Raw genomic sequence first — 20,488 nt, forward strand, 5'->3', positions numbered from 1 at the left:
AGTTCGCTCTGGATTTATTAAAGACTTTGTTTCTCCTCCGTGGATGTATTGATTCTTCCGCATCTGGGTCTCCTGCCCTGATCGGATGGTGAAAGAATACTCTGGCCACCATGGACCCAGCGGAAGTTTCAGAGCTTCAGGATGCGCTGGGAATTCAAGCTGAGAGACTATGCGCTGTGGAGGAAGCGTCACTGGAAGAAAGCGCGTCTCTCTTCAGTCTCGCTAAATTACTAGAAGCGCTCACTCCCCACTCAGCCCCTCCCGCACATGATTCTGCCTCTGCCATTGAGACCCCGATCTCCAGCCGTGCCCTGCCTACATCCCGAGTGCCTGTTTTGTTTTTGTTTCTATTCATTCCTATTGCGGACCTCTCTGGATTTATTAAAGAGTTTTTTTCTGAACTATTCCTCCGTGGATGTATTGACTCTTCCGCATCTGGGTCTCCTGTCCTGATTGGATCGTGACACAGATAGCCCGATAGTGGACTGATATTTTGGTATTGTGTCTACCTGATGTTGCATGCAGCATAGATTTGGCAGAGCCTGAGGTGAAGTGAAAAAGGGCCAAAATAAACGAGAACCATCTATTTCAAGGCTCAGAAAAAACTTTTATTTTCATTGTGAGTAAATGAAAACACGGTCTGAGTCAAACAGGAGATACTGATGAAACAAAACGTCCACCAACTCTAGATAGTTTTAAAAACACCTGACACCACATAGTCCTCGGCCAAGCCGTCCACCAGGCCTGTCCCGTTGTTATGAACGAACCAGCAGGGGACGCTCTCTCCATTCTTCACATTTGTCCTGTAGTCTTTCTGCCAGCCTCTATGGATTCAGAACAAGGTTAGGTACAGCAAGACCCCGACAGCTTCATGAAGGAGGTTCGACTGAAGACCTGGTGACGTTGAGTCGGTGTCCTTTCACAAACATGGTGGCATCAGGTTTCTCTGGAACTTCACCTTCACGCAGGTCAGTCACTTCGAACTGCACACCTCGATAGAACTGACCTGAAGGAGTAAAGCATTGTTTCACCAGTAGATCTTTACCCCTTGAATGACAGAATACACAGATATTCTGGGTTTAGTCCTACCAGACCACCTAAAAAAAACTCTCTCAATGGTCAGTATCAGGAGAGGCAAGAGTATCAGTAAAATAGGCTCTTTTTTCTGGGCTACTAAATTGTAATGCAGAGAAGAAGGTAGACAGAATTGTAACGAACAAAGGTAGATCATCCATACAGTACCCAGGAGACCGTGAACGTGGGGTGACATGAGGTGACTGTCCACAGTGTAGAAGCCAAGGTAGTCCTGGTGCAGCGGGTGTTTCGCCCAGACTTTGTGCAGCAGAATCACGAACTTGACGGAATCTCTGAGCGTGATTGTGAGGCTGCGATCCTTCGACAGCTCAAGATCCACACTGGAGAATCAGGCAATGTTAGCCACAACATCCTCATTTAAGAAGTGTACGAACTCACTTGGGACCTTTGATGAAGCCTAGATCGGACCACAAAAGCTTTTTCCGCTTGTTGTTCTGGAACACGGTTATGTACCGAGTGGTTATGTCAATCTTCAACCCATATTCCTGATGGATGATTCCAAATCGCCAGAAGTAGGTGTTGATGGTGCTGTTGGCCGAAACCTTCTTGTCACCGATGGTCTGACCATTGACCAGGATTCCTGAGGAGAGGTGTGAGTCTCAAGATCGATCATTGATGTATCAGTTATCGGATAAGTGAGCTATTTTAAAAGAACTGCAAGGTGTCACCACTCTATTAGAGTTTATGAATTAAAGTTCTTCAGAATGGGGTCTCACCTAAATCTGGGTCTTTGACCAAGTTGAAAATGGTTCCAGGCTTGTCGTTGATGTTGAAGCACAAGGCGTCGCCTCGCTCTGGAAGCTCGATCAGAAAATGTGGATCCCCATCAACTACGAACAAACACGATCAAGTTTCTGAACTAAGATGTCACTCAAGACTTGAGTTTACCCAGATAAACCGGCGTTGATGGAGCGCTGAAATACTGTTTGGAAAGCTGGTTGTGTGGAATAGCGTCACCCCGTCTCTCTGCTTCCTGTCTTTGCTCTGCAAGACAAACATGTTATCAACACGATGGATGTCAGCTCAAGAAGTCCAACCTACCCTCTGTCAGTTTGTCAGCAATAAGAGGACCCGTGGGCCCATCTTCAGTCTCGGGTTTGGTGACCACCATGGAGGTCAGCGGGGTCACAAAGCTGTACTCCAGAGACATATCCAGGGCCTTTGCTGTGGAGTTGCTTTTTTCCTCTGAGGTTCCACTCTTACTGCAGGAGACACCGCCATTTTTGGTGTAGGTACACAATTTTGTATATGCTGATGATTTGATGATGTCTAAAATAGTTTTGAACTTTTTAAAAGCATATTCTATTTCCTTTAAAACATTTATAGCAACAAACAAAGAGTTCAGCCGTGAAAATCTGCTGTAGCTCCATCACAGAGAATATGTTTTCATGATTTAAAACATTGCTTGTAAAACCACCTGAGGCTCTTTCATTTTCATACGTTAACACAAAGAATGGGGCAGGGAAAACAGATGTGAGAGTGTAAGCCGATCAAGTCGTGTTCTTCCTGGAGCTGCTGCCACTGGACATTCACAAGGTTCATCATGAGTGGAAAAAGATTCATCTAACTGGCCTTGGTATTCATGTTTCATGACTTGTTTGAAAGTCCATTCATTTCCTTAGGTTGTAAAGTTTTCAGAAAGATTTTCACCTGGATCTGAGACTCCAACTGACCTTTTCTCCAGAAGCTGCTGGATGGTGAGGTAAGCCCACAGACGCTCCACAAAATCCCCAAATATATAATCTTCATCTGGGTAGATGGTGGCCCAGTCCAGAACATTTACCTTCTCCTTCACCCGGAAGTCCTCCTCAAGCTGAGACAAAAAAAATAGTTGAGTACAAGACAAGATCCATGGTCATTTTGCATTTTCCTCACCCCTTGACCATAAACCTCCACCATGAAGTTGTTCAGGTCATTGTCAGTCAGCCGGCCGGCCACCACGATCTCTGAGCCATTGAACAGCTGGTTGAAGTGGTTGGTGGTCAGGTACCCTGTGTTGTCTGGGTACCGCATGTTCACGTCTAGCAGCAAAGTGCTGGACACCTCCTCAAAGAAACCCTGCGGACCAAAAGAGCCAGTTATCAGTTTTCAATGGTCACTTATTTAACAACTGAATTCAACTTGACGCACCGAAGACTTGTTTTTAATGTATGTATTCATTTTTATATTTTACATGTCTACTTTGTTAACATAAACTGAACCTTTTTAACAGTTCAGTAAACCTATTATGTAGTGAAACAAATAAAACTTATTTTCATTGTATTCAATTATCTGTTTTGTGAAAATACAAAATAAACTTAATTTGTGAATTTTTCTTTTTTATTTGAAAGGTCTTTAAAATATTTTCATTAAATTTGATTTTTTTTTGTTGACTAACATATTTAAAATTCATGTGATAATAAAGCCACAAAGTAAGTTCACATTTCTCATTCAAATGTCTAACCCGCTGTGAAAAGGATTTACTTTCTACCTCAGTCGTGTAGATGTCAGTCATGACGTAAAGGTTTAACATAAACTAGGAGGTTTCTTGACTTGAATCTGTTCTTTCTGGACTTGTGTCAACTGACTGTTTGTCACCTGAAGTTGAAGTGTTGCATCTGAGGCTTCGTAGATCCGACGCGCAAAGCCCTTATTCTGTTTGCTCATCACATCCAGAAACAAGTAGTCCACGTCGTTGCCAAATCCGAGACAGTAGAGTGACATGTTACCACCGATAGCCTCCTGCACGTTTCTCTGGATTTGAGGGATGTGGGAGACACCTGTAGAACCACCAACATGTAGCTTGATATTATCCACTTCCACCAACCTCTCAGACATGAAAGTTTGAGATTTTTTTTCTCTGCAACATCTCTACTCAAAGTGTCTAACAGATCTTAACACGAGTGTCCTCAGCTCCTGCATCATTGCTGCCTGGATGAGTAGAGGGCTCTGCACAGGGTGGTTAGAAAAAGATCCCAATAAAGAAGAAAGGTAACCAAAATTCTGAACCACCACAAACTTGCACATTCACTCTGTTGCCCCTTCCCTTCTAGGAAGATGCTGACAGAGCATCCAAAGTGGGACCACTAGACTTAGGAACAGCTTCTTCCCACAGCTGTCAGATTGATGAACAGTGGTCCTGCAACATTGTACACATGCTATGCATATATATATCTGTGTTCAAATACACTCACCAGAACTTGGATTCCCATCAGTGAGCAAAATCACCATGTCAAGGCTTCTCTCTGGCAAAGTGTTTCTCTTCCTGTCGCTAACGATCATGTCGATGGCACTTAACACACCAGTATTGATGTCAGTCCCTGAGTGGAGGAGAAACAATTAGTAAAGAGTTACAAATATTTTAAATTCTCTTTTAAACACCTCCATTGTCCTCGATATTTCGGACATAGGCCTTGGCCTCCCTCAAGTTCTCCTTGGTAGCTTTGGACAGTGATGGCCTCCATCGATCCACATTGTGGTCAAACGTGATGATGCCAAAGTGATCGCCTTCCTGAAGCTCATCTAGGATTAACAGCATCGCCTCTCGTGTCTGCAACCAGTAGCTGTGTCACGACAAACACTAAAGCAGCCTCATAAGGTCACTTACCTGCCGCATCTTTGTCCCCCACATTGAGCCGCTCCTGTCGATGACAAACACCACATTTTTGGGAATGGTGGGCATATCTTGAGGTGCAAAGAAGTGCACAAAGTATCCGTTTACAATCTGGAAGAAAGAGGAAGAAGTGAGGCACATAACACACCAAATGCTTCACGTATAAGAATCAGAATCAGAATCCTTTATTTGTCCCGCGAGGGGAAATTCGGTTCAACAACAGCCAGAGTAATATACCAAGAAAATAAAACACCCAGAAATAAAAAAAATAATAATAATAAAAAGAAATAGAAAGAAATTCTAAATAGAATAGAAAATAAATCTGCACTATATTATATATTCACAATCATATTTACAAAAATAACAAGAAAAGTGCAGTTAAATATTTATCTTAAATATTAGTATAGCTTTACTAACATTACACAGTCTTTTAATAATAAACCGAAATGGTGCTGTTGTGTGTTTTTTGACTGACTGATATGTTGATGCTTATGAATAGCGAGTCTTGAAATGTTACCACTTGTAGACCTTCCACTATTTCAAGACTATGGCCCTATTCGGTTTGCTGGGTTGCTCAGATAAGGAATTCCGACTTTGAATAAGCTATCCTGGGAAACAAGAGAGTATTCATGCAAATAAGAGATGTCCATTATGAGTGGGTGCTACTGCTGGTCCTAAACAAAGTAAGCTAAGCAATCTTGGTTCATCCCAGCTCCAGGGTTTACAGGGCAGATTTATATGTCTTTTTTTGAGTGGTCCTAAGATCTAATTATGCTCCAGCCGAGATTTCTTACAGTGTTTCAAATGACAAAAGAAAAGAGAAAGAGCTTCTGTTAGTCAATACTCCTTCCCCATGGCAGGAAAATGCAAGTGAGTGTGGTGATAATAAACGTTTTTTCTATTAATCAACCCTTTCAGGAAGCGCGAAAGTGAGATAAAACTAAGGTAAATATAATATAATATTTAAAAAATACATTTTAGCCTGAAATAAAAAAAAGAAAGGTTTTTCTCATGCTTTAATACTCAATATTTATCTTTTTACCATAATAAACATTGTTCTGGTTTGCCAAACTAGCCAATCACGGAAGGCCTGACGCAATGTTAACCAATCAGAAGCAAGACAAGGCGGGTCTATCTGTCATCACAGCACCACTTGTCTAACACCGTCGCTCAGGATTCTTCACTCTTGAGCCAAACCTAAGTCTAGAGAATTCTCGCTAAACTTTACTGTAAATTCCCCAAGAAATTATTAATTAAATCATATATTTATTAAACTTTATATGTTTGTGAAGAATGTTGATGAAATATGAAATTACCAGAAGCCAATTGAATAAGTTTCCCTTTTGGGTTCATATACTTGTAAATCTGACACTAAAGGAGTCAGTGCCTCACCAACCATCAACCCCACCACACGTCACTGGTTACACTTTTGTCTTGTTGGACTCCAAGGTGGAAGAGCAATTAGGGACAGATATTTCATTGTTACCTAATGTAACTACAGTGCTATGAATACATAATATAGCTGTAATAGTTTGTCTAGCAGGCCATTTGTTCTACTGCTTCTCAAGAGGAAAAGAGCAGCTGAGATAATGGAGGGAGAAGGTACCTTGACAGTGTATGTGGCTAAACCAACACTCAAGCCTGTTATGCATACTAATAGAACTGTATTCATAAAAGGTAACCTTTTTTATAATGTAATCATACCTGGATGTCTCCGAGACTCTTGGCTCGGTTGACGTCGTACTTGATAATGAAATCTCCGTCGATCACACTCGTGTCGCAGCCTGGACAAGACCTCTGCTGCTCCAGGGTGGGCGAGAAGGAGACGTAAGCCTGAAGAAAAACAACAAACTAGTCAGTCTTAATTCCCTCATCAATAGAAAAGAGCTTGGAACAAGGAATTATTAAGACCATAGCCTGAAAACCTGTTCACTAAATCCAAATCCTAGAGCTTTTGTCGATGGGAGAAAATGGGTTGTGGTAACCACTAGAGTCAAATTTTCTTATTTCAATTCTGCTTCCAGGGATCCTTAAGTAGAAAATTTCCTTTCCTTTCCTTTTCCTCTCGCTGCTTTCCTCACTTTAGCAGTCATCTCTGACTGATCCATGTTGTCTCCACTCTCCTGTTCAGCTCCCTCTTGGTAACTCGACTTCAAAATGTAAAAAGTTGACCTTTTTGTCTGTGACTGTTTTCTCCACCAGAGGCAGCAGGTCATTGGTGAGGAAAGTGGCCTGAGTGTCCAGGAAGGAGATTCCCTGAGGCTCGTAGATGTGGGTGACAATCTGGAACTCCTGCACGGGGACTTTGGGTTTGACTCGAGTCATGAGCTCGTAGCTGCCCTTGTTCCTCTGCAGGAGCTCCTCATAGGTGAGAATAAACGTGACGTTGCTCTCGGCTGCGATATTGACAGACACAGAGAATTTCTCCATCTTCCTCCCAGATGCTCTGTGAGGAAACAGGAATTTGTCGGTGAGTTATTGGGGTGGTTAGTTTTATCTTTGTTGAACTTGTCAACTCACTTGACCAGTCCAGCCGTCTGTCCCATTGAAACCGCTTTCTGATACTGCTGCTTAGCTTTCTCTTTTTCCTTCACCTGCCCGGTATACTGCCGACCTTCAATCTCCCTGTGAGGTCACACCAAGAGTCAACAAGCGAGTGACACTTGAGAGAAAAAGCTCCATGTTGGAGACTGACATGGTGAAGTTGGTGATAAAGGCCGTCTTGGGAAGGTCCACCTCGAAGGAGATCTCCCTGGAAACGTTTGCTTTGTTGAGCGCGGTGGAGGTCATGACGGTGTGAGCGAACCGTGACGTCACCACGCAGTCCACCTTCACGCTATACACCTCCACCTGCATCACACATCAGTGTCAGGAGCTATTTTCAAGCACACAGAAACACCTTGACATGAAACCAGTAGTTTGTGAGTGTTGTGGTGAGTCAGGGCATGTTTGGAAGCTGTGATGTAGTTAGTCGGTTGTTAGTTGTTTACACAAAACATCGTCTTACCAAGGCATCGCTGGTGCTTCTTTTCTGAAAGAAAAGAGGGAAGATTGTTGTTAATGGATTTTTAAAAACAGTCTCAAATGATTTCAATTGACAGTAATTAATGAGAGCCAAGGGCCAGTCCCAGTCATCTCCTAATTCCTTAAACTGGTTCCTCAAGCTCAAAATCCGCACTTCCTTGACGGGTAAGGGTAGTTCCAATACTCAGAAGTTGAGGAATGAGGAACGAGAGAGAGGGCCGTATCTTCCTCACTTTTGAGATTCTTCTAGACCTCCCATGTTAGTAAGTGGTATCCTAGAATTAATTGTCGGAAACAACAAAAAGTTGTTGATATTTGTATGATATTTTAAACTCTAAACCTGCTTTTTATAACAACATTAAGCCTACTATTTTGTTGCCAGGTCAATTTAAGACTTTCACTAGTAATGGGAAATTAGTTTTTACGAAACAGCAGATGAGGCTTCATGACACAGTACCGTATCTATCTTTTTTCTAGTACTGTAGAAAAGTATGTGGTGATTTCAGTTTAAAAACTATGAAAGGTTTAGTCTGGAGTGTGCTATAAAGACACTGGATCATGATACCACACCAGCTGTTTCATAAAACCTTAGCAACCCATCATGTTTTTTCTTTTAACCAACTAATGAAGCCTCTTGTATTCTCCACCCTTCTAGCATGACGCATACTTGAAGAGCAATGGGAAAAAGCTTCTACTACTTTTTAACGCTAATTGCAATCAGCCATTGGAACCATATTGTCACTTGACAGCCCTTTTCGCTAATTAAAACAAGTTATTAAGTTTTGCTTTATTGTGTTATTATTGTTGTTGTGTTGTTTTGTGGTAAAATAAGTGTTTTCTCGGTACATGTACACGGGTATCTGGTCCGAAGACGAGTCGTTAGTGACGACAGTATGTTCGGTTTAGCGCCACCTACGTCACCGGTCGTTAAGGGTGTAAAGGAGTGCATTGCGCACTACATTTTTGCACACTGCTCATTGGGACACACTTGTGTACTCAAAATATGGCCTAAGTGTAGTGCAGAAATGCAATACTCGTTTTTTGTTCAGCCTTTGTCTGTTCGTGCCAGTTGTTAAGTACTGGTAACTTTCTGTTTTGACTCAATCCTTATGATGTACATGAACTCATGCTGAACTAACTAAAATATCACATGTTTGGGAAATTTTTCCTATAATGGGGGAAATGTTTTCTACAAAAGATGATAGGGGGTGAAGGAATACAACTTGTAAACACAGATTTAAATAATTGTGCTTGAACCCTGTACAGTGATATGACAAGATACCATAAGTACTGAGACAGATTATTAAAGGGACTATAATCCTGTCATAGAAGAGTGCGACTTGAATGTGATGTTAGGTGTGAGCACATACCTGCATTGATCTGGCTGCACTGTTGGCTGCCTAAAACACAAACAATATTTACCAACATGCGAGCTTTGAACTGACAGAACAAACTCACCAGAAGGAGCAACAACTCTGTGTTGGGTTTGAAACATAAGTAACAATCTTCACAGACATACCCACATGAGATGATTTTAGAGATCGTACCTGTGCGTCCTCCAGGTCAGAGATGAGCAGATCTCCGCCAACCGTCGCAGCCAGCCAGAGGTAGGCGCTGCCCCACAGCAGCAGCAGTCGGACACCCACAACACCAGACATGACCAAACTGAAAACTTCTGGACTTCAGCGGGAGGAAAAGCTCTCTGGCCAGATGGGAGGGGCCAAACCTGGATGGTTGACCAACAAACTGGGCTTGTCCCAGGCACATCACCCACTGAGGAAAACCATGTTTGAGTGTTCCTGTCAAGGGACGAAAGAGGTGTTTAATGACATGTTCGAGGCCCTGATGGTGGAAAACAGTGTTATCCTGTGATCAGAGGTCGATGTCATTGATGATGTCACTGTGTGGTGTAGTTTTATGTGGCCAAGAAATATTTCAATACATGTAGTTGTTGAATGAAGTAGAAAGTTACTTTGAAATGCATCAAAAGTTAGATGAACACAAAATTGAGATAATAGTGTTAACAATTTCTTTACCTGCCAATATCTTTAACCTTGTGTTATTTCTGGGTCAAGATGACCCGAAGGCTCGAAACAAACAAGTCCATGGCTTCCAAGAATACTTATTTAGTGGTGGAGGTCGTTCACCTTGACCCAGAGGCAACACAAGGGATATGACAAACACATTATTTTTCTAGGGCCTTTGGGTCAACTTGACCAAGAGATAACTCAAGAGTTACCATATTTTGGCAAAGTGGAGCCAAGGGGAAAAAAAAGAAAACTTTACTAGAGGGTAAAGTAGGACATCGCCAAAAAAAAAAAAAAAACTATAAACATCAGCACAACATCACAACTGTCTCTGAAGAAAGTTTTTTTTTCAAATTATAATTAGTTGTAGTAGTAGTAGGAACAATGCCAATATTAAGGATTTTGGTCACTTAACAATAGATATTAAATAAAAATATGATATAAATAAACAAACAATAAAATATAAAAGAATTTTAGGTAAAGTACAGAATATAATTGTGCTCTATAATAATGAGAAAATTGAAACCTGTATTGTCATGCTTATGTTCTTTTGTTTTATTTTGAAGGTGGTTTTCCGTTTTTATGTGTGCTGTGTTTTGAGTTGACAGACGTTGGCAGGTGCGCGGCTGGGGATGATTGAGTGGCGGGTTCTTCCCATTGATAAGGAGCGTCTCTACCTGGAAGAACTCGCCAGAGTATTGCGTTTCCAGACCAGGTTGGCTATCCCTTCGATCTCGCTCCTTGCATTTGAATCTAAACTTTGTAAATCCTGTGGACACGTGAGTCCTTTTGTCTTTTTGTTCTGTCTTCAGTCTCGCTAAATTACTAGAAGCGCTCACTCCCCACTCAGCCCCTCCCGCACATGATTCTGCCCCAGCCTCTGCCATTGAGACCCCGATCTCCAGCCGTGCCCTGCCTTCATCCCGAGTGCCTGTTTTGTTTTTGTTTCTATTCATTCCTATTGCGGACCGCTCTGGATTTATTAAAGAGTTTTTTTCTGAACTATTCCTCCGTGGATGTATTGACTCTTCCGCATCTGGGTCTCCTGCCCTGATTGGATCGTGACACAGATAGCCCGATAGTGGACTGATATTTTGGTATTGTGTCTACCTGATGTTGCATGCAGTATAGATTTGGCAGAGCCTGAGGTGAAGTGAAAAAGGGCCAAAATAAACGAGAAGCATCTATTTCAAGGCTCAGAAAAAACTTTTATTTTCATTGTGAGTAAATGAAAACACGGTCTGAGTCAAACAGGAGATACTGATGAAACAAAACGTCCACCAACTCTAGATAGTTTTAAAAACACCTGACACCACATAGTCCTCGGCCAAGCCGTCCACCAGGCCTGTCCCGTTGTTATGAACGAACCAGCAGGGGACACTCACTCCATTCTTCACATTTGTCCTGTAGTCTTTCTGCCAGCCTCTATGGATTCAGAACAAGGTTAGGTACAGCAAGACCCCGACAGCTTCATGAAGGAGGTTCGACTGAAGACCTGGTGACGTTGAGTCGGTGTCCTTTCACAAACATGGTGGCATCAGGTTTCTCTGGAACTTCACCTTCACGCAGGTCAGTCACTTCGAACTGCACACCTCGATAGAACTGACCTGAAGGAGTAAAGCATTGTTTCACCAGTAGATCTTTACCCCTTGAATGACAGAATACACAGATATTCTGGGTTTAGTACTACCAGACCACCTAAAAAAAACTCTCTCAATGGTCAGTATCAGGAGAGGCAAGAGTATCAGTAAAATAGGCTCTTTTTTCTGGGCTACTAAACTGTAATGCAGAGAAGAAGGTAGACAGAATTGTAACGAACAAAGGTAGATCATCCATACAGTACCCAGGAGACCGTGAACGTGGGGTGACATGAGGTGACTGTCCACAGTGTAGAAGCCAAGGTAGTCCTGGTGCAGCGGGTGTTTCGCCCAGACTTTGTGCAGCAGAATCACGAACTTGACGGAATCTCTGAGCGTGATTGTGAGGCTGCGATCCTTCGACAGCTCAAGATCCACACTGGAGAATCAGGCAATGTTAGCCACAACATCCTCATTTAAGAAGTGTACGAACTCACTTGGGACCTTTGATGAAGCCTAGATCGGACCACAAAAGCTTTTTCCGCTTGTTGTTCTGGAACACGGTTATGTACCGAGTGGTTATGTCAATCTTCAACCCATATTCCTGATGGATGATTCCAAATCGCCAGAAGTAGGTGTTGATGGTGCTGTTGGCCGAAACCTTCTTGTCACCGATGGTCTGACCATTGACCAGGATTCCTGAGGAGAGGTGTGAGTCTCAAGATCGATCATTGATGTATCAGTTATCGGATAAGTGAGCTATTTTAAAAGAACTGCAAGGTGTCACCACTCTATTAGAGTTTATGAATTAAAGTTCTTCAGAATGGGGTCTCACCTAAATCTGGGTCTTTGACCAAGTTGAAAATGGTTCCAGGCTTGTCGTTGATGTTGAAGCACAAGGCGTCGCCTCGCTCTGGAAGCTCGATCAGAAAATGTGGATCCCCATCAACTACAAACAAACACGATCAAGTTTCTGAACTAAGATGTCGCTCAAGACTTGAGTTTACCCAGATAAACCGGCGTTGATGGAGCGCTGAAATACTGCTGGTTGTGTGTAATAATGTCACCCCGTCTCTCTGCTTCCTGTCTTTGCTCTGCAAGACAAACATGTTATCAACACCATGGATGTCAGCTCAAGAAGTCCAACCTACCCTCTGTCAGTTTGTCAGCAACAAGAGGACCCGTGGGCCCATCTTCAGTCTCGGGTTTGGTGACCACCATGGAGGTCAGCGGGGTCACAAAGCTGTACTCCAGAGACATCTCCAGGGCCTTTGCTGTGGAGTTGCTTTTTTCCTCTGAGGTTCCACTCTTACTGCAGGAGACACCGCCATTTTTGGTGTAGGTACACAATTTTGTATATGATCTGATGATTTGATGATGATGTCTAAAATAGTTTTGAACGTTTTAAAAGCATATTCTACTTCCTTTAAAATATTTATAGCAACAAACAAAGAGTTCAGCCGTGAAAATCTGCTGTAGCTCCATCACAGAGAATATGTTTTCATGATGTAAAAAATTGCTTGTAAAACCACCTGAGGCTCTTTCATGTTCATACGTTAACACAAAGAATGGGGCAGGGAAAACAGATGTGAGAGTGTAAGCCGATCAAGTCGTGTTCTTCCTGGATCTGGTGCCACTGGACATTCACAAGGTTCATCATGAGTGGAAAAAGATTAGTCTAACTGGCCCTGGTATTCATGTTTCATCACTTGTTTGTCATACCATTCATTTCCTTAGGTTTAAAAGTTTTCAGAAAGATTTTCACCTGGATCTGAGACTCCAACTGACCTTTTCTCCAGAAGCTGCTGGATGGTGAGGTAAGCCCACAGACGCTCCGCAAAATCCCCAAATATATAATCTTCATCTGGGTAGACGGTGGCCCAGTCCAGAACATTTACCTTCTCCTTCACCCGGAAGTCCTCCTCAAGCTGAGACAAAAAAAATAGTTGAGTACACGACAAGATCCATGGTCATTTTGCAATTTCCTCACCCCTTGACCATAAACCTCCACCATGAAGTTGTTCAGGTCATTATCAGTCAGACGGCCGGCCACCACGATCTCTGAGCCATTGAACAGCTGGTTGAAGTGGTTGGTGGTCAGGTACCCTGTGTTGTCTGGGTACTGCATGTTCACGTCTAGCAGCAAAGTGCTGGACACCTCCTCAAAGAAACCCTGCGGACCAAAAGAGCCAGTTATCAGTTTTCAATGGTCACTTATTTAACAACTGAATTCAACTTGATGCACCGAAGACTTGTTTTTAATGTATGTATTCATTTTTATATTTTACATGTCTACTTTGTTAACAGAAACTGAACCTTTTTTTTTAACAGTTCAGTAAACCTATTATGTAGTGAAACAAATAAAACTTATTTTCATTGTATTAAATTATCTGTTTTGTCAAAATACAAATTTAACTTCATTTGTGAATTTTTCTTTGAAAGTTATTTGAAAGGTCTTTAAAATATTTTCATTAAATTTGATTTTTTTTGTTGACTAACATATTTAAAATACATGTGATAATAAAGCCACAAGTAAGTTCACATTTCTCATTCAAATGTCTAACCCGCTGTGAAAAGGATTTACTTTCTACCTCAGTCGTGTAGATGTCAGTCATGACGTAAAGGTTTAACATAAACTAGGAGGTTTCTTGACTTGAATCTGTTCTTTCTGGACTTGTGTCAACTGACTGTTTGTCACCTGAAGTTGAAGTGTTGCATCTGAGGCTTCGTAGATCCGACGCGCAAAGCCCTTATTCTGTTTGCTCATCACATCCAGAAACAAGAAGTCCACGTCGTTGCCAAATCCGAGACAGTAGAGTGACATGTTACCACCGATAGCCTCCTGCACGTTTCTCTGGATTTGAGGGATGTGGGAGACACCTGTAGAACCACCAACATGTAGCTTGATATTATCCACTTCCACCAACCTCTCGGACATGAAAGTTTGAGATATTTTTTCTCTGCAACATCTCTACTCAAAGTGTCTAACAGATCTTAACACGAGTGTCCTCAGCTCCTGCATCATTGCTGCCTGGATGAGTAGAGGGCCCTGCACAGGGTGGTTAGATTATGATCCCAATAAAGACGAAAGGTAACCACAATTCTGAAACACCACAAACTTGCACATTCACTCTTTTGCCCCTTCCCTTCTAGGAAGATGCTGACAGAGCATCCAAAGTGGGACCACTAGACTAGGAACAGCTTCTTCCCACAGTTGTCAGATTGATGGACAGTGGTCCTGCAACATCGTACACATGCTATGCATATATATATATATATATATATATATATATATATATATATATATATATTCAAATACACTTACCACCATTTGGCATCCCATCAGTGAGCAAAATCACCATGTCAAGGCTTCTCTCTGGCAAAGTGTTTCTCTTCCTGTCGCTAACGATCATGTCGATGGCACTTAACACAGCAGAATTGATGTCAGTCGCTGAGTGGAGGAGAAACAATTAGTAAAGAGTTACAAATATTTTAAATTCTCTTTTAAACACCTCCATTGTCCTCGATATTTCGGACAAAGGCCTTGGCCTCCCTCAAGTTCTCCTCGGTAGCTTTGGACAGTGATGGCCTCCATCGATCCACAGCGTGGTCAAACTTGATGATGCCAAAGTGATCGCCTTCCTGAAGCTCATCCAGGATTAACAGCATCGCCTCTCGTGTCTGCAACCAGTAGCTGTGTCACGACAAACACTAAAGCAGCCTCATAAGGTCACTTACCTGCTGCATCTTTATCCCCGACATTGAGCCGCTCCTGTCGATGACAAACACCACATTTTTGGGAATGGTGGGCATATCTTGAGGTGCAAAGAAGTGCACAAAGTATCCGTTTACAATCTGTAAGAAAGAGGAAGAAGTGAGGCACATAACACACCAAATGCTTAACATATAAGTATAGCTTTACTAACATTACACAGTATTTTAATAATAAACAGAAATGGTGCTGTTGTGTGTTTTTTGACTGACTGATATGTTGATGCTTATGACTAGCGAGTCGTGAAATGTTACCACTTGTAGACCTGCCACTATTTCAGGACTATGGCCCTATTCTGTTTGCTGGGTTGCTCAGATAAGGAATTCCGACTTTGAATAAGATATCCTGGGAAACAAGAGAGTATTCATGCAAATAAGAGATGTCCATTATGAGTGGGTGCTACTGCTGGTCCTAAACAAAGTAAGCTAAGCAACCTTGGTTCATCCCAGCTCCAGGGTATACAGGGTAGATTTATATGTCTTTTTTTGAGTGGTCCTAAGATCTAATCATGCTCCAGCCGAGATTTCTTACAGTGTTTCAAATGACAAAAGAAAAGAGAAAGAGCTTCTGTTAGTCAATACTCCTTCTCCATGGCAGGAAAATGCAAGTGAGTGTGGTGATAATAAACGTTTTTTCTATTAATCAGCCCTTTCAGGAAGCGCGAAAGTGAGATAAAACTAAGGAAAATACAATATAATATTTAAAAACTACCTTTTTGCATTAAATTTTTTTTTTTTTTTTTTTTCTCATGCTTTAACACTCAATATTTATCTTTTTACCATAATAAACATTGTTCCGGTTTGCCAATCTAGCCAATCACGGAAGGCCTGACGCAATGTTAACCAATCAGAAGCAAGACAAGGCGGGTCTATCTGTCATCACAGCACCACTTGTCTAACACCGTTGCTCAGGATTCTTCACTCTTGAGCCAAACCTAAATCTAGAGAGTTCTCGCTAAACTTTACTGTAAATTCCCCAAGAAATGATTAATTAAATCATATATTTATTAAACTTTATATGTGTGTGAAGAATGTTGATGAAATATGAAATTACCAGAAGCCAATTGAATAAGTTTCCCTTTTGGGTTCATATACTTGTAAATCTGACACTAAAGGAGTCAGTGCCTCACCAACCATCAACCCCACCGCACGTCACTGGTTACACTTTTGTCTTGTTGGACTCCAAGGTGGAAGAGCAATTAGGGACAGATATTTCATTGTTACCTAATGTAACTACAGTGCTATGAATACATAATATAGCTGTAATAGTTTGTCTAGCAGGCCATTTGTTCTACTGCTTCTCAAGAGGAAAAGAGCAGCTGAGATAATGGAGGGAGAAGGTACCTTGACAGCGACCTTATCAATGAGTCTCTGCAGGCTATGTGGCTAAACCAACACTCAAGCCTGTTATGCATACTAATAGAACTGTATTCATAAAAGGTAACATTTTTTATAATGTAATCACACCTGGATGTCTCCGAGACTCTTGGCTCGGTTGACGTCGTACTTGATAATGAAATCTCCGTCGATCACACTCGTGTCGCAGCCTGGACAAGACCTCTGCTGCTCCAGGGTGGGCGAGAAGGAGACGTAAGCCTGAAGAAAAACAACAAACTAGTCAGTCTTAATTCCCTCATCAATAGAAAAGAGCTTGGAACAAGGAATTATTAAGACCATAGCCTGAAAACCTGTTCACTAAATCCAAATCCTAGAGCTTTTGTCGATGGGAGAAAATGGGTTGTGGTAACCACTAGAGTCAAATTTTCTTATTTCAATTCTGCTTCCAGGGATCCTTAAGTAGAAAATTTCCTTTCCTTTCCTTTTCCTCTCGCTGCTTTCCTCACTTTAGCAGTCATCTCTGACTGATCCATGTTGTCTCCACTCTCCTGTTCAGCTCCCTCTTGGTAACTCGACTTGAAAATGTAAAAAGTTGACCTTTTTGTCTGTGACTGTTTTCTCCACCAGAGGCAGCAGGTCATTGGTGAGGAAAGTGGCCTGAGTGTCCAGGAAGGAGATTCCCTGAGGCTCGTAGATGTGGGTGACAATCTGGAACTCCTGCACCGGGACTTTGGGTTTGACTCGAGTCATGAGCTCGTAGCTGCCCTTGTTCCTCTGCAGGAGCTCCTCATAGGTGAGAATAAACGTGACGTTGCTCTCGGCTGCGATATTGACAGACACAGAGAATTTCTCCATCTTCCTCCCAGATGCTCTGTGAGGAAACAGGAATTTGTCGGTGAGTTATTGGGGTGGTTAGTTTTATCTTTGTTGAACTTGTCAACTCACTTGACCAGTCCAGCCGTCTGTCCCATTGAAACCGCTTTCTGATACTGCTGCTTAGCTTTCTCTTTTTCCTTCACCTGCCCGGTATACTGCCGACCTTCAATCTCCCTGTGAGGTCACACCAAGAGTCAACAAGCGAGTGACACTTGAGAGAAAAAGCTCCATGTTGGAGACTGACATGGTGAAGTTGGTGATAAAGGCCGTCTTGGGAAGGTCCACCTCGAAGGAGATCTCCCTGGAAACGTTTGCTTTGTTGAGCGCGGTGGAGGTCATGACGGTGTGAGCGAACCGTGACGTCACCACGCAGTCCACCTTCACGCTATACACCTCCACCTGCATCACACATCAGTGTCAGGAGCTATTTTCAAGCACACAGAAACACCTTGACGTGAAACCAGCAGTTTGTGAGTGTTGTGGTGAGTCATGGCATGTTTGGAAGCTGTGATGTAGTTAGTCGGTTGTTAGTTGTTTACACAAAACATCGTCTTACCAAGGCATCGCTGGTGCTTCTTTTCTGGAACAAAAGAGGGAAGATTGTTGTTAATGGATTTTTAAAAACAGTCTCAAATGATTTCAATTTCGATTTCTTTTGTTGCCAGGTCAATTTAAGACTTTCACTAGTAATGGGAAATTAGTTTTTACGAAACAGCAGATGAGGCTTCATGACACAGTACCGTATCTATCTTTTTTCTAGTACCGTAGAAAAGTATGTGGTGATTTCAGTTCAAAAACTATGAAAGGTGTAGTCTGAAGTGTGCTATAAAGACACTGGATCATGATACCACACCAGCTGTTTCATAAAACCTTAGCAACCCATCACGTTTTTTCTTTTAACCAACTAATGAAGCCTCTTGTATTCTCCACCCTTCTAGCATGACGCATACTTGAAGAGCAATGGAAAAAAGCTTCTACTACTTTTTAACGCTAATTGCAATCAGCCATTGGAACCATATTGTCGACACTTGACAGCCCTTTTCAAAACAAGTTATTAAGTTTTGCTTTATTGTGTTATTATTGTTGTTGTGTTGTTTTGTGGTAAAATAAATGTTTTCTCGATACATGTACACCAGTATTTGGTCCGAAGACGAGTCCTCAGTGACGACTGTATGTTTGGTTTAGCGCCATCTACGTCACCGGTCGTTAAGGGTGTAAAGGAGTGCATTGCGCACTACATTTTTGCACACTGCTCATTGGGACACACTTGTGTACTCAAAATATGTATAAGTGTAAGTGCAGAAGTGCAATACTCGTTTTTTGTTCAGCCTTTGTCTGTTCGTGCCAGTTGTTAAGTTCTGGTAACTTTCTGTTTTGACTCAATCCTTATCATGTACATGAACTCATGCTGAACTAACTAAAATATCACATGTTTGTGAAATTTTTCCTATAATGGGGGAAATGTTTTCGACAAAAGATGATAGGGAGTGAAGGAATACAACTTGTAAACACAGATTTAAAGAATTGTGCTTGAACCCTGAACAGTGATATGACAAGATAATATGAGTGAAATACTGAGACAGATTATTAAATGGACTATAATCCTGTCATAGAAGAGTGCGACTTGAATGTGATGTTAGGTGTGAGCACATACCTGCATTGATCTGGCTGCACTGTTGGCTGCCTAAAACACAAACAATATTTACCAACATGCAAGCTTTGAACTGACTGAACAAACTCAACAGAAGGAGCAACAACTCTGTGTTGGATTTGAAACATAAGTAACAATCTTCACAGACATACCCACATGAGATGATTTTAGAGATCGTACCTGTGCGTCCTCCAGGTCAGAGATGAGCAGATCTCCGCCAACCGTCCCAGCCAGCCAGAGGCAGGCGCTGCCCCACAGCAGCAGCAGTCGGACACCCACAACACCAGACATGACCAAACTGAAAACTTCTGGACTTCAGCGGGAGGAAAAGCTCTCTGGCCAGATGGGAGGGGCCAAACCTGGATGGTTGACCAACAAACTGGGCTTGTCCCGGGCACATCGCCCACTGAGGAAAACCATGTTTGAGTGTTCCTGTCAAGGGACGAAAGAGGTGTTTAATGACATGTTCGAGGCCCTGATGGTGGAAAACAGTGTTATCCTGTGATCAGAGGTCGATGTCATTGATGATGTCACTGTGTGGTGTAGTTTTATGTGGCCAAGAAATATTTCAATACATGTAGTTGTTGAGTGAAGTAGAAAGTTATTTTGAAATGCATCGAAAGTTATATGAACACAACATTGACATTATAGTGTTAACAATTTCTTTACCTGCCAATATCTTTAACCTTGTGTTATTTCTGGGTCAAGATGACCCGAAGGCTCGAAAATAAATAAGTCCACGGCTTCCAGAAATACTTATGTAGTGGTGGAGGTCGTTCACCTTGACCCAGAGGCAACACAAGGGATACGACAAACACATTTTTTTTCTAGGCCTTTGGGTCAACTTGACCAAGAGATAACTCAAGGGTTACCATATTTTGGCAAAGTGGAGCCCAGGGGAAACATGTGGCCCTTTGATTGTATTTATGTGGCAACTTTATGTCAGAGCAGAAGTGATCTGCATAGAACATGAGAAAACATATTTTTGTATTTATAATTTGTATTAACTATAAATACAACTTCCTTTACAAGACTCTATTTTTCTTTAGTTTTCTTTGTCCTTTTGGTAAGTATTTCTTGACCCTTAAAATAATTTGAGCGAGTATTGAGATCATATTTAGAAGGAAACGATTTATTAATATATTATTGGCGCAGTTAGGTTTGTTTAATGTTTTTAATCGTCATTTTTCTTTTTTGTTCGTTCTTTTCAATTTCTTCAAGTTTTTCCACCAGAATGTTGTCTCTTTGCTTGCTTATTTTGTTCGACGGCCCCTCACAACAGCCAGAGAATATAATGTGGCCCCTGAGGAAATTTAATTCCCTCGAATTGCCTGTTTTTAATTGGCCACAGTTAATCTCAAAACCTTGTTAAGCTAAATAAAAGTTTAAAAAAGACGAATGGCTTTCGAACATTTTCGGACCTTGACTTACACCCCTTAGTTATCGTATGTATCATGAAGTCATTATGCTTCAACAATTTCCTGTTGAAATGTGTTTGGACTCTTTACTTCAAGTAGACACTATATATTAAATTCAC

General features: G+C 41.8%; 3 protein-coding genes across 3 annotated transcripts in view; 1 reads left to right on the forward strand and 2 right to left on the reverse strand.

Annotated features, from left to right (window-relative positions):
* zbtb40 (zinc finger and BTB domain containing 40) overlaps window positions 1-20,488 on the forward strand; it is a 390,649-nt gene that overhangs the window by 65,865 nt on the left and 304,296 nt on the right. The gene's annotated exons all lie outside the window — the stretch shown is intronic.
* On the reverse strand, window positions 587-9,360 carry LOC148070596 (inter-alpha-trypsin inhibitor heavy chain H3-like). Its single transcript, XM_087801139.1, has 20 exons — window positions 9,259-9,360; window positions 9,082-9,111; window positions 7,695-7,718; window positions 7,383-7,537; window positions 7,208-7,312; window positions 6,860-7,133; window positions 6,392-6,520; window positions 4,682-4,798; window positions 4,456-4,624; window positions 4,269-4,394; window positions 3,673-3,854; window positions 2,971-3,153; window positions 2,769-2,908; window positions 2,137-2,297; window positions 1,984-2,079; window positions 1,812-1,925; window positions 1,474-1,675; window positions 1,243-1,415; window positions 895-1,006; window positions 587-824 (listed from the first exon to the last, which is right to left on the reverse strand). The coding sequence occupies exons 2-20, from the start codon at window positions 9,085-9,087 to the stop codon at window positions 686-688; spliced, it is 2,607 nt and encodes an 868-aa protein (XP_087657265.1). The 5' UTR covers window positions 9,088-9,111; window positions 9,259-9,360; the 3' UTR covers window positions 587-685.
* LOC148070597 (inter-alpha-trypsin inhibitor heavy chain H3-like) lies at window positions 10,926-19,251 on the reverse strand. Its single transcript, XM_087801140.1, has 20 exons — window positions 19,132-19,251; window positions 18,955-18,984; window positions 17,857-17,880; window positions 17,545-17,699; window positions 17,370-17,474; window positions 17,022-17,295; window positions 16,554-16,682; window positions 15,054-15,170; window positions 14,828-14,996; window positions 14,641-14,766; window positions 14,014-14,195; window positions 13,306-13,488; window positions 13,104-13,243; window positions 12,467-12,627; window positions 12,323-12,409; window positions 12,151-12,264; window positions 11,813-12,014; window positions 11,582-11,754; window positions 11,234-11,345; window positions 10,926-11,163 (listed from the first exon to the last, which is right to left on the reverse strand). The coding sequence occupies exons 1-20, from the start codon at window positions 19,240-19,242 to the stop codon at window positions 11,025-11,027; spliced, it is 2,733 nt and encodes a 910-aa protein (XP_087657266.1). The 5' UTR covers window positions 19,243-19,251; the 3' UTR covers window positions 10,926-11,024.

This window comes from Callionymus lyra, chromosome 10, assembly GCF_982586985.1.
Source record: "Callionymus lyra chromosome 10, fCalLyr1.hap1.1, whole genome shotgun sequence".
Taxonomy (NCBI): Eukaryota; Metazoa; Chordata; class Actinopteri; order Syngnathiformes; family Callionymidae; genus Callionymus; species Callionymus lyra.

Bases quoted from the DNA above. Each gene is read 5' to 3' on its own strand.
- LOC148070597 (XM_087801140.1), bottom strand. From the start codon at position 19,242: ATGTCTGGTGTTGTGGGTGTCCGACTGCTGCTGCTGTGGGGCAGCGCC. The intron at 17,475-17,544 runs GTCAGTCTCCAA...GTGACCTCACAG, and splicing joins TTTATCACCAACTTCACCAT to GGAGATTGAAGGTCGGCAGT. The intron at 12,265-12,322 runs GTAAACTCAAGT...GTTTGTTTGTAG, and splicing joins ATCAACGCCGGTTTATCTGG to TTGATGGGGATCCACATTTT.
- LOC148070596 (XM_087801139.1), bottom strand. The intron at 3,154-3,672 runs GTGACAAACAGT...TTTGGTCCGCAG, and splicing joins ATGCAACACTTCAACTTCAG to GGTTTCTTTGAGGAGGTGTC. The intron at 2,298-2,768 runs GTCAGTTGGAGT...TGTCTCCTGCAG, and splicing joins CAGCAGCTTCTGGAGAAAAG to TAAGAGTGGAACCTCAGAGG.